We start from the raw sequence: 14,223 nt of genomic DNA on the forward strand, positions 1-14,223 counted from the left end.
AACAGCCGATCATCCACAATATTAGTAAATCTTAGCACTCGTTAGAACCGTTTTTATTAATTATCGTTATATCTTTAAAGCGACTATGTATTTGCACTAAATCTTTTACTAAATATCTTGCAACTTCTTTATACATATATTTTCGTATTGAGTTCACGTGTTTCCAACATGATCATCGCATAACAAAAATTTGTATACACGCATGCATATAAAAATCCCTATGGTAAGTGTACGAATACTTTTGTGAGCCACTGTATTTGGATAGAATCCAGACGCGATTTATTCGAAGATACAAGCTTTTATTGCCCGCTGGTTGCTTCGTGGGATCCTATGACTAACTTCAAACAACACACGAGACGTTTAACGGACTTGGATTCTAATAGACGTTCGCCGAAACGTCAAACGTGGATATTTATCGCGCCAGATACCCATGTTCCCTTTTAACGTGACCGATAAAGAAGCATTTAAAAAAATTGTTGCTGGAAATTAATATTTGTTGTTCCAGCAGTTATATCGCAATGTTTTTGCTTCTAATGGACTATCGTCGCAAGATGCATGCTTGGTATTAAAACGAGAATTGTGGTATCACAGAATATAGGGCAATCGTTGTTTTAGTTCCTCAATAATTCAACATTTCATTTACTACCGATCTCTCTTGTTATTACAGCGAAAGTTTATAGCAATGGGTAGATTATGGATCTTTATGAGTTTATGGGAGATTTAAAGGTGCAAACATGTACAAAATTGTACATAATATGCAAAAATATAAAGGATATTCAAGCTGAAGTATTTGCTGTAGGTTTTAACGAGTGAAATAAATTTTTACACGTACAGATTCTATTTCCTTAATTGTGGTAATACAAATATGCTATTGTATAAAGATATGCAATCTGGTAACGAATTTTTGTACGTAGGAAGGAGAAAACTTGAAAGATCGTTTGTTTCAAAGATAGACGTATTACGTGGGCGCGAGCTAATCGGATTAATCTTTGTTTGTCACAGGCACCAAATTTCTGTGCAGCGAGGTGATAGCGCTAATAAGGAGCGAGGTGGACGACATCTGCTTGCAAATTATAAATTTCGAGGATTTGAGCTCGCAGCCACCTCCGCAGCCTGCAATTCCGCCCCCAAGCCAGACCAACAACAGGCTCGTCACACGCTGTAAGTTCCAATTTTTTTTCTCCCCGCCCCCTCTCTCTTTTGCCCTTCTCTCCCTTCGCCGTTTCTCATTTTCCACTTTGAATCACTTGCTTCACGGAAACCTCCATAAATTTCATGTCCAATTTGTATTCACGTTGTTGCATTTACCACTGTATATTTTTTTCGTACCCTGTTATGGAATAGTTGGCAAATTAACGCTTAAATAACTCATTATGAAGTTTGGTACTGTATCAGGTGATTTAAATCGTACGTGGAAATATATCCGTTTAACATTAGAAGTATCAGAGTGATCAAACTAAACGATTCCAATAATTTTTCGTAATAATTCTATAAATTTAGAATAATGCATTTTTGTGAATTTCGATGATTTTTATTTGTATTCTGTCTTTATTTTTTGTTTTACTTGCTTTTAGTACTATTAGTAACACTGTTAATTTTATAGCATTGCTGTTAGTTCTAGTGTTAATTTGCAATGCATTAGGTTGTAGCATATGAAATGTTCGTTTCCTTCGGTTAAGCGAAACACGATTCTGGTTTTCTTCAGAATACGTTTAATTACACGTTAGCTACTAGTGACGCATACACTGCGTCGATTCAATTATCATACTTAGCTTACTTAGTTGCTATTGTATTTTTTAATTAGCACGTTTCGAATGAACGATTTCAGAGGAGAGAAAAAGCAATGAGCCGTGTATTAATATAAATATTATTATTTAAGCCATATTTTAGATAATCAAGGTATTGTCATTAAAATTATGTTTGCCTTTAGACCAGTTGTACAAACTGACTCGAATTTCTTACGAATTTATTGCACCGTTACAACAACAATATTGAAAAACATGCAGCCCTATTTCAAACAAAAAAACACGTGAAATAAAAGAGCTTTAATTGACATTCAATTTCACGTTAATCACACTGGAAATCAATAGTAGTCTTTTTCATATAATCCAATGAAAAATCTGAGACCTTCAAACGAACATTTCATACGGAACAAACTAATAGAAAACGCAATGCGTTGAACAGATAAAAATACGTTCGATCGCGCTAAAAATGTCACACCCACGCCTCTGTTTGTCCTATTTAATTCCACAGACATTCTCTTTTTCTCGCATTGCCTTCGTTGTGCAACGTCGAGGACACTAGGTCACGTAGTTAAGTGTTAACACGGGGTGTGTCCGTAGGAGCGTACTTGGAGCGCACTGTGACCTTCCTTGCCACAGACTGATGTACGAAAGGTGCTTGTAAAAATTACCACCGAGTCGCTTCATTGTCCGACAGAATTCAACGCGCCGAATTCTTTTTCTTTGCAACGACTAATTAAAAATTTCGCAAAGCAAGTCTCGCGCTTCCCCTTGTTTCCCTTTACTCGATTGAAACGTTAATTTCACACGATCACCGGCAACGTCGTTTCACAAACGTCGAACGAAGGAAGCAGTCTGTTACTCTGTATCCACATACAAAGATAGAAATTTCTAGTTTGTCACTTATAAAATGTTAATAACAATATTAGTTCAGTGGTACAAGAACCTGTACTATATTTATTTTTCGTCTGTATCTGAGGTTTCGTTATATCGACACTCCACAAAACATTCAAAGGTAGTTGCAGAATTTCGAAAAGTTAAGGAGTTGTTTCTACACCCTAACAACGTCCTGAGATTGGAGAACTTATCATTCCATAATAGTTTACACGATCCAAACATCGTTACACAACTTTTGATTAAACCAAGATTAAGAAGATTCGACTTCATGGTGGCTCAAGGGTGATTTCAGGATCTTGAATAATTTAGGATTGATTTTACGCCTGGAAGAGCACTTGAATGTGATTTATTCAAAGATAGCTTTACAATTTTGGATTAGAATAAAAATAGAGACCTCGACGGTACCATTTTTCATGGTATGGATGATTTTGAATAGTTTAGAATCTTGATCTTATGTCTTCAGTCAAGATTGTGATTTATCATTCTATAAACGATCCAAAGGCAGTCTATAATTTTAAATTAATCCAAAACTAGAGTCTTCGAGTTTCTAATGATTTAAGGGTGGTTCTTGTCTTGAATTAATTAAATCTTGAATTAATTTAAGAAGAGGACCTACGTCCTGGGTCATTTACCAATAGAATCTACGCCCTAGCAGTCCTAGAATTATTTTAGAATCTACGAAAGTGTACTCATAGTATTCGTAATAAGTTAGCTTCCTTACTCGTATTATTCTTGAAAAATTATTCGGTTTATTTATTAACTCTGCTGAAATTTTGGTCACATCTTGGATCTGTGTATTTGCGTAAAGTAACGCGTTAAATTAAATTATTTATTTAGGTCTTGTATCGCAAGCGAATACTTTGATGATGGAATTATGGAGATCAACTTTACGTGTATCTTCTTCTCTTCTTTGGATGATTAAAAGCGCAGGTGGTTGAATGCCGGGGAAATACAAGTGTCTTAGCTTGCCAATTTTTTCCGGGAAAAAAGTGCGCTTCTCAAATGGAATCTCGAGTGCATCCTTCACTTAATTAAATGCAGTGAAATTAATTAAAATAATTATCTTTGTAGGAGGAAAGTTTAACGTTCAGCAATCTTGCGTCGATATTTTATACTTTTAATTCTATTTATTATTAAATTAGTACTTATCGATGAGAATTACTAATTTTTTAAATATACAATTAAATACGGAATTAACCGATAATAAACACTTTACATTCGATACTTAATCATCATTATTATAAAATCTAAATAAAATAGGATGAAACATTTACATTATATGATACATCACATACTGGAAAGATCGTGAAAAATATGGAACGAAGAATTAAAAAATAAGTTCACTACTTACGAAATTAGAATTAATTAAACATTCTTACATTTAAAACTGCACTCAAAACCGAGTAACAGCAATTACATACTTAGCTTTCAAAGGATTTTTACGTAGCTAATTGTCGCGCAAATTGCAACGCGTAAAGCAGCTAGAGCGCAATCATTACTAAATCAAGGCGTCATATGTGTCCCGTGGAAGTGTCATTTTAGCTTGCGTATTCAGCGCTCGATTGTTCGAATTCCAGAAATGCGAGACAAGTGCTTGTTGCTGTAACTACCCGAAACCACCCAACGCTTCTACGTAATACTATCCATCTAATAATTTGCACGTTCCGTATTAGTAATATCAGAAGCGATTTAAAACTTCCAATGTCAATCTAAAATCACATTATATAAAATTACATTATACTATTAGATGATAACCAATTTCGCCATTCACATTATTAATTTTGGATTCGAGTCACGAATTTTTCTATCTAATTCATTGGAAAATTTTTGTTCATAGCTCTAATATTTTGGCTATTTCTACATATTACGTATATTCTACGCATTCTTGTGCTTTTAATTCTACGTAAATGCATAAAAATCCGCAGTCTATCCGTGATATACAATTTCACTAAGAATCTTAGAATCGATTGAATCGTGGAAGAGGATGCACAAGAGGCGAACGCAATTCCTTGGAATCGTTCAGTGGCCATTAAAATCACTGACAGAAGGCAACGAAGCCACGGAGAAAAGAGGAAACGCACGTTGGACGCTTGACACGGTGTCTTGCCAAAACGTTTCGTGCTACGTTCACATATAGTTTCCTGCGGCTTTTAAGCTGGAGGATCATTATTTTCTGCTGCACCGATCGGTATAAGACAACGTCGTCGACATTCAGGGCCGGCCCGTTGGCAACTGGGCCATGTAGCACACATTCTACCACCCGATGAAGATTATTACAATCGGAGATCGAGGTCAGATTTGCCCGCATAATGAATCGTGCAACGATACCCTGCGCCACTCGCGAATTGTTCTTTCACACGTCCTTCCGCGTGTCACGTTTCGATCGCACGAAACGTACGAAGGGCAACCGCTAATCTCAGTCGATTTTCTTAATCTCTTTATTTCTTTACTGCCGGATTTCTTTATTTCTTTACATCTTTACCTACTTTACTTTTTCTCACAGACAGGGCAGGATCATCTTATGAGAAAAGTTTGAAGTTTTCGATCGAGAGGCTCCTTCCTTCGAATAGTCCGCCCAATCGTAATTGATCCGCTGGTTCTCCTTCTCTGCCTCGACTTTTGTTATCGTCTCTGACCATCCCAGGGTTTAAGTTTTAAGCGGTAAATTCCGAATAGGAAAGCTTCCGATTAAACGAGGCGCTACGAGTCTTGCGAATTTTTCTTATCATCCTTGGACCACTTTTTCCTTCATTTGTATTTCAATTTCTTTTTTCCTGTTCTCGTTCGTATCGACGGTAGTTTCTTTCATATGAAAATCGAGGAACTCGGTGAAGAAAAATAGTAAAAGTACGGTGTTTACCAAACAGACAAGACAAATATGGGGAACGATGTACAATAATATTTATTTACAAAATTTCCTTATGGACTTTGCAAATCTCTTCATGGATACGTGTAGCAATACTTCTTTATTAGAATAGTCTATTTAATCTGCAGTTTTCTTATTTATCTAGCGTTGTTTAATTTTATTTATTTAGGGGTTTGTTGTAGACTTCCAAATCTTTATAAATATGTTCAGGAACATATGGATTTTTTTTACCAGAATATAACTGTAGCCACAATTCCCTCAATTTAAAGATCCGTTCACTTACACCATATTTCCTTCCTGACTGCCTCAAATACAACAGCCAGAGTAGTCTTTTCTGACCGAATATCCGAACTCTAAATAAGTTCAGCAGTAACCTGAAAAGCTTACAACTGCACAAGATTGATCCACAACCTTTGGAAATGAATATTTCTTATCAATCTTGCACTACCTTTCATCAACTTGTATTTCGATTTTCCTTTTCCCATATCCGTCATCAACGATAATTTCTTTTTTAATTTTTTAGCAGAAGAACGCTTGTAACAAGTAGAGTAAACCCGTGTGTCCAAATGGCATTACCGATTCTCCGGGCAATTTCAGTGCAATTCCGAGCACACGCGCGTGTACACTAGGGTATAGGAGGGGGACACGCGAAGAGGAAGAGACGCGTGGTCACGTTTTATATCTGGAAGTGTTCGCGAAACTATTTTTAGGATGACGCCGCAGAACAGTCGCTGGACGTGTGTGGCGCGCCTAACAGTTAACCCTGACCCGGTAATAAATATTATACTCCCGTATAGGAAGCTATAGACACCCCACCTGCGGGTTGATAAATCCACCCTCAACCCCCACGGGCGAATCAGCTGATGGATACAACCCTGGGAATGAAATTGATTATTAAAATGGACGTGGAGCTGTCTGTGGACGATCGAGCCACGTTTATTTCACTTTTATAATACATATAACTCATGAAAGTACTTGAACACTTGTCGAAAACTTTTATGAGTATATCATATGTACTGTGTAAAATATTGAAGAATTTCGCCCAGTGAAACATTTCCATTATATCGATATACCACGATGGAACAATTTTTAACAAATATTGCACGTTTAAAATGGCTATTTATGGCGTGTATTAATTTTATACTAGATATATATTTGCAATAGATACCTTGCAACTGCTATATAGATTTTTCAATTGGTTTCAAATTCATATTAATTATCGTAATAATCGTGTCTCGTTACAGTATTAATGGAACTTCAAAAATGTTTTATGTGAAACGTACAACATATAGATAGCAGGTTTCTGTGATAAATGTCACAAATATCTATAGAAACCCTTTATTAGTATTTTGTGCGTGTTATGTTAAAACATTTGAAATTTTCACTGTACCGTAATGAAAGCCGACTGTCATGGTTATGTTGGTAAAGTACAAAGCAAATGTGAAAATCAACATCGAAGCTACAAAATATTCAGTGCGAGTACACATAATGAAATTTCAAAATGTTTTTTATATGCACATGCATACAATAACGTAAAAGCATAGGAAAGTTTTCCATGGTAAATGTTGGAATACCGCCGCGAGCCACTCTATGTATTTCCGTGATATTTTACTTGAAGTTTCAACGAGAATCGAAAATTGTAATCATTGCCAAACAATTTTTAATTAAATCTGATCGTACTGCGAGCACAAGCTTTAACGTCGATAGAAACTGCTATCGTATTTATTTCTTGCCAACCGATTAATTTTCTGTCGATTTTTCATCGACTCGTTTCCTATTACACGACCTCTTTCGTCTTTCTTTTTCCTTTCATTTCTTTTTTAATGGTTCCAAGAATTTCTTTTACTCCCTTGGTAATAGGATGAAGGATGCATTTCATTTTTTATCCAACGCATGTAACATCTAAAGACACAAGGTTGATCGTTGTTATACGCTTTATAAGAAGGACAATTATGTGAAACGATCCAATCAATCTTCGAGTTTCTTTTTCTAACGAGCTGTTATTTCGAGGGACATCGTGTGAGAAAGAGGGATGCCTTTGTCGCTGTTTAATAACGATCGATGGCCCTGAGCATCCGGAGAAAATTGCACCCATCGCTTCCAATCGCAAACACCTCCCGTTTCCATGCTCTTTCCTTTTTAATCTTCGTCCTCGACAAGAGCGATGATTCTTTTATCTTCGTGTAGGATTTTAAACGGATTCCTGCGTTTCCTAAATCATTTATATTGTTCAACTGCGAGGAAAGCTAGCGGCTGTCCAACAGCCAACTTGTGACAAACTCACATAAACTGTTATAACTCACTTCCTTCGCTATATTTTGTTTGAAAGTAGTAAGCACACTTTTTATTTTTAACAAAACTTCAACATATGATTTAGGTTATGAATTTTAAATCACACTTGTACTTTTTTGCAATTCTGGTAATATATTGACGCTTTATACGTTACTTAGTTTCTTTGTCGTATAAAGTGCCAATTTAAACTGTCTTAAAACTTTCGAGCGGGAATATGTATTATTGATCTTTTTTTTTTTTTTTTTAACTAGAATTTTATACTTTATTGCATTGTTGTATCCTATCAAGACGAAAAATGTTCACTATTTTGCTTTTGAAACGCACAAAGGGATTCATTTTACGGTTTGTTACAGTCACTATCTTTTTTCATAGTTTTACAAATACAATATATATGGCCTATAGAAGAATCTGAAAATTCGCAATACCTTTTTCAATAGAATTCTTCGATATTTCCTTTTGAATTTTGCTAGTACCTTTTCGTTCATGTGATCGAATGTAAAGCAGTTATAGTATTTCGGTACGTGAAGTTCAACGACTCGCGCTTGGCCCAAAATCAAAAAGCTTTACGATGATCATACAGAGGCTCGTAGAATTCGTGTGCCAACGATCCAATCGTGTATATAACGATAAATCGACAGTTTCGTACCATCTGGTCCTTCTATATGATTTCTATACAGTTCAGCATAACTCGTAATAATTGATGATTATTGCAAGTGAATATTAACTAGGTGTTAACATTTATTCAGATAAGTTCCCGAACTTAGTAAACAATTATGTTCGATTATATCATAAGGTACAAGCAATTTTATTGCAAGTCAAATTAATCTTTTTCCATCGAATAATCTGCATTGAAAACATTCGTTTAGTCTCGAGAAACTGTACCACCACGCCACTTGTAACAATTCGTATGTTTTATTCTATTTTCTAAATTTATCGTTCACTTTCTACTTTTTCTCAGATTTTTCTCCTAAAAATACAATTTTTCTCATAGCGTTCAGCGTATTCAAAGCGTTAATTTTCCAAGCAGAGTCATTGTCCGTGCCCTCAGTGCTCTCAGGTGTCCGTGCAACGCGATTCATGATCCTATTTCCTCTCACTCCAGCGAAAGTTTGTTTAATCCAACCGGTGACTAACTTCGTTTACGCGTAACTCACTCAAACACCCGAGTTCGATGAGAAAAATATATTGCGGAAAGTAACACGTATAGAACAACGTTGGAAAACTTTCTCTGATAATATTGTTCCGGTAGTATTATCTTCGTTATTATGCCAGTATAATGCTCACCGGTTTGTAAAATAATCATGAATTTAATGAAATACAAAACAATTCTAAGTAAATTGTACAGGTCTATGCAAATTTTAAATAGAAATTTGTTTCCCTAACTATTACGACGAGTGCTTCATTCTAAATATTTTATACATTTCTGTACATTAAGCAATCTGTTACGTGTTAATTCAAATAGTGATTGTATTTGTAAAAATCATTAATTTTATTTGAAGTATATTCCTTCGACGTTATTATTTATAACAATATATCTTTGACTTAGTAATTGTTGTAAAAGTGATTAAAAATTGATGATAGATGTCATCTACGCAATTTGAAAAAAATATAAATTGCAATATTTCTCGGATTGTATACGAACATAGCGTGGTATTTGTGCGTCTTAAAAATTAAACTTCCCATGAATGCATAAACGTCTGCAATTTAACGATAACAAACTACTAACGGTTTGATGGAAATTTTTCATCGAAACGATATGGTAATACGTGATTTTTCGCAATATATATTTTCTTCGATGCATAGCTAGCAGTTTCTACTAACAATCACTAATAAGATTCAATGACGTTGACTCGAGCAGTCGACAGGGCAAGGGCGTCCTTTCGTGCTGGCCTCTCCAGGACCGGTGTCGTTGGTCCACCAAGGGTCAGGAATCGACCGAGAACCACGACCAACTTACCTCATCGACTTGCTGACGGGACCATCCTCGACGAGGACGCCTCTGAGAACTGGTGAGTTTTCCAACTTTCGTTTAATATTTCATCGAACTTTCGCACGTTGAATCGCGGACCAAGATAGGAAAGCAAATAAGTTTATCGTACTGCTTTCATTTAATTTATGATATGCGGTACAGCTTAGGGGGAATATTAATGGCAAAGAAATGGAACTTACAAGACGCGAAAAGCGCGAACAATCTATTTCTTAATATTGAAATATCGAAGGTTTCTTTCCATTTTATCTTACATTTTTCAATTGATTGTTATACTTGCGTCAACCGCAATAATGGGCTATCAGTCAAGTCGTTAATCAGTTGAAATTATACGGGTTTTTTAATTTCTGCAAAAGGTTGGTCCGTTTTACAAACATCAGCAATCGTAATGTTTAATTAGAATTTGTCAAATTATCTTTCATAGATTTATTGCCAATCTATCTATACAAGCAATTGTTTGTTTCATTGCGATCGATCCATATGAAATTGGGGAGATTTGCGAAACACGAATATCTTTCTCTATATTTTATATGTGTTACATGATATATCAATATATCTTTCACGATAGTATCAAATTGGAAGCAAGCAAAGAAAATAGTAACAAAATTATATGGAAATCGGACTCTCTTCGGTCAGAATTTCTTCGCGTAATGAATAAAATCACGACCAGAAAATTAACCTGCGATAAAAAGCTGCAGGGATTATCACGCAACGAAATCACCGTCTTGTATGAAATTTCGAGAAATTTCCTTGTCGAAAAAAGAATCTCACGTGGAATATCACTTGTATCGTACATAATTGGTCCAGAAAATGTCTTGATTCAGAAGTTGCTGCTGGGGTTGTCCAGTAGTTGGAGTTGCGCGAGCTGATTTGTCGTACTGCGGGTGTTGTGCAGAAGCCAATTAAGAAACTGACGAAGCTGACCTAACTAAGTACACTCGGCTCGTTAATGATACAATGTATTGTTCTCGCCGGTTTCACAGCGTAGCCGACAATGAAGCTGGCATTCGGTTGGACCTTTGTGAACACCGAATGGCCGTTTCGATATCTCGTTAACCGGTGCCGCCCCGTGTTCTCCATTCCAATAATCGATCGTCGGACAAGCCGGCAAAGAACCGAGCAATAGAAATCTCAATCGTTTTATGTAGCGTTTCGCTGAATTGAATTTTCAAACGTGTCAGATATGTTCCGTGGCGACGATAGCTTTCCATGGTTTCGCTCGAACGTTGATTAGAAATTCGTAGCTCGTGGTGCTTGATATTTGCGAGCGAATTTTGGATCGTGCGCGATTCTGTTTTAATATTCGAATGTTCCATGTACCCTTCTGGGTTGATTAAATTTTTGATACGACACATATGATTATGGAGAGTATCTAACATGAAAATCGAATGGGCAAAAATGGTACAGGATGGGAAAAGAAGAAAGAGAAGGGAACAGAATGACGAAAGAGGGAAAAGGGAGACGAAATAGATGAAAGAGGAAAACGGAAGAGCACGAGGGATGAAAAGTTAAGAGAATAGAGAAGAAGGGATAGGAAGACAAGAGGAAAGGGCAAAATAAAGGAAAAAGCATAAAATAAAAGAAAGGAACAATGATGGGAGCAGTATAGAAAAGAAGAGAGGGCAAGGAAGGGAAAGCAAGAGAATACAAATTTCCCTAAGGCTTTTACAAGCTATTGGAATTTCGCTATTAGAATTTCACCATCAGAACGCTTATTGTTAATCTTTAGTTTCAGTCTTTCATAAAGGAATATTTACATTCCATTTAATAATATAGATACCTATTAATTTTTAAATTTTACTTATTTACTATGAGCTCGGTTCTTCTATTTCTTTCGCTAAAACGACTTTTTCAGCCTGTGACAGAATTAATATACTGAATATTTTAGTGACTCATTTAACCAGTGAATTAAGGAATTTAATTTTATAAATCTCTCATGGAGTTAGATCGTAGTGTGCGTAAGTAAATAGAAGCGACGGCGAGTATACACGTCAAACACAGTTAACTGGTTAGGTGATGATACTAAAAAAAATGCACCTCGTTTAAAAGATTCGTGCAAGATGCCACCATCGAGGTAGACACTTCTCGATGTATAGGGTCTCGTTTGGTAGCGAGGGGGAAAACATAGTAATCTGGGATGATCGAAAGCAGACACGAGATCAAATATTGGCATCCGCCCGAGTAAACAGTAGTTCCGTGTGGTACCACTGAATTGATTAAGGGTTTCGTAAACAACCCTTATCGATATCTCTGCCGCACGAATGGCTCACGAATCGTGACGCGTATTTCTTTCAACGTGAACGCCGTCTATGCAACCTCTCATCCTTCCTTCTCGTCGATGGACGCTATTCGTGACAAATCGTGAATATCACGATTCTCTTTCGAACCTCGTAAATCTTTGTCATGATGACATATTTCCACGTGACATTTATGAAATGATAGAACTTCTGTGAATAAGGACGAGTCGATATAAAAATGTTTTCCAAGTATTTTAATTCATTGCTATAATACTACAATATTATATAGTTTGATATTACTACTTTGACGAGTACCAATTATGAGACCAAGGCTACTGAATTGTCAAATTGCCGATGAATATTCTATAAATAATTAATCAACTAGGAATTCGTCCGACAACCAACATAAGAAATAAAACGCTGGTGGTAAAAAGTATATATACGGTAAAACTTCGTGTATCCGAACTGGGACGTTTATTCGGTCCAGTGTCATCGTAATGCTCGATTTACCGAATATGTTCCTGAAATCCTACTATCTGATTGCAGGCCACGTGACGCTTATACGAATGAATGTTCTGGCCTTAGTGTTTACAAATTTCAGCTTAGCAGCATTCAGTTATACGAAAATTAACTCCATTATACGAATAAATAAACAACGAAGGAAGGGAGATATAAGTGGACTCCTATTATCCGACTGATCCAGTTATCCGACGCGTCTTTTTCCCCGACCGTGTTGGATAAATGGAGTTCTACTGTATTACGTTGTGTACAAAAAATATTTACACAGCATCGTATCTATTATAGCGTTTACATGCTAATCAATTACATCCAAGGAAATTTCGTAACATTTTCATATAGTTACAGACACTTTGATACTACGCAAATGAAATCTAGAAAGCTTGATAAAAAATGTTCCATTGGAAAGTAAAAGTATGTGAAAATACTTGTTATAACAGCTGCGTGTCTATCACCGCGTCAATTAAGTGTTATTTCTTTCGAATTGTCACGTAGAACCAAGCGTAGTGACGTCGATTTCTATAAGTAACATTAACTTCCCGATCGAAGAAATTGCCATTTCCCCGTGTAGAAGAAACAGGACGTTTCTTTTCAAAGAATCAACATCAACTTACCATCGTCGTTTCTCTTTATATCCTTTTGTGGCTTGCTTCCTTATCTTTCGTAATCGACGAACGATCGAACATCCTTAGCTAGAAGCAATTCCGGTCTTGGCAATTGTAGCGCTACAATTGCTACCGCGCCAGCAATCTCTCAGCCGATCTTTTAACAGTTATCTTTCTCCATCGATTTTATCACCGAACGCTTCTTAAACTTTCCTCGTGCCTTTCGCTGCCTCGTTCGTCAATGCAAATTTTGCTTACGAAGCGCAGCACTCGGATTTCAGTATCGAGAGGATAAATCTGCTATCGATGAATTTAGCTTGATAAATACCTTTGAAAGTCGAACATTTTCGGGACAAGTTTCCCCGGCAAGTTTCGTGACTTTTATTCTACGGAAATTTAATACGATTTGCACGCTTGCTCGATACCGCCATAGACTAATGTTGTTGATTAAATTGATTAAATTTTCGATATCCTTGGAAAAATTGTGTTCATTTTAGGATATTTAATCTTAGGGTAAGGTATTGGTTTGGAATATTTTCCTCGTTAAATATCTTTAACGAGGATTGAAATGTCTTGAAATATTATCACCTCGATAATGAGACACGTATATAAAAATTATGAAATATTTACTATTAACGTATATTTGGCAAAGAATTAGTACACAACAAGGTCACCACTAAATAGCCATTTTAAGAATAAAATATGTGTTAAGGGTGGTTTAACTAGAAATCTCGAGGGTTTATTAATACAATCAACAAGTATACTATAATCAATAAATACAATATTTGCACTAAGTATTTTGTTATTAAGTTATCTAGAAGTATTCGAATAATTTCGTAAGCAATTGCACTTAAATAATCAAACGAGAAACCCGGTGAGAATTGGCTGTCTTGCAGGAAAAGTTACACGCGTATTTCACAGCGTTGTAAAGCAGAGTTACGTTTATCACTGGCCGCTTCTAGGCCAAGTGAAAGAAAAATATGTTTTCGACGGTATTTCCGATAAAAGGCAGCTGGCACGGCCGCAGTTTCTCGTCCAGTACGAATCGCCAAGACAGATGAGACTTATATTTCCGGAGAAC

General features: G+C 36.2%; 1 protein-coding gene across 13 annotated transcripts in view; it reads left to right on the plus strand.

The window, feature by feature from the left end:
• Positions 1-14,223, plus strand: part of Sei (potassium voltage-gated channel seizure) — a 145,568-nt gene that overhangs the window by 40,572 nt on the left and 90,773 nt on the right. For 11 of the 13 annotated variants that reach the window (XM_072014197.1, XM_072014185.1, XM_072014187.1 and 8 more), the window contains exons 3-4: positions 1,003-1,161; positions 9,656-9,806. In XM_072014197.1, coding sequence (XP_071870298.1) covers positions 1,003-1,161; positions 9,656-9,806 — 310 coding nt within the window. The remainder of the gene's footprint in view (positions 1-1,002; positions 1,162-9,655; positions 9,807-14,223) is intronic. The other 2 variants (XM_072014196.1, XM_072014194.1) reach the window with 1 other exon arrangement.

Source organism: Bombus fervidus, chromosome 12 (genome assembly GCF_041682495.2).
Source record: "Bombus fervidus isolate BK054 chromosome 12, iyBomFerv1, whole genome shotgun sequence".
In the NCBI taxonomy this organism is placed as follows: Eukaryota; Metazoa; Arthropoda; class Insecta; order Hymenoptera; family Apidae; genus Bombus; species Bombus fervidus.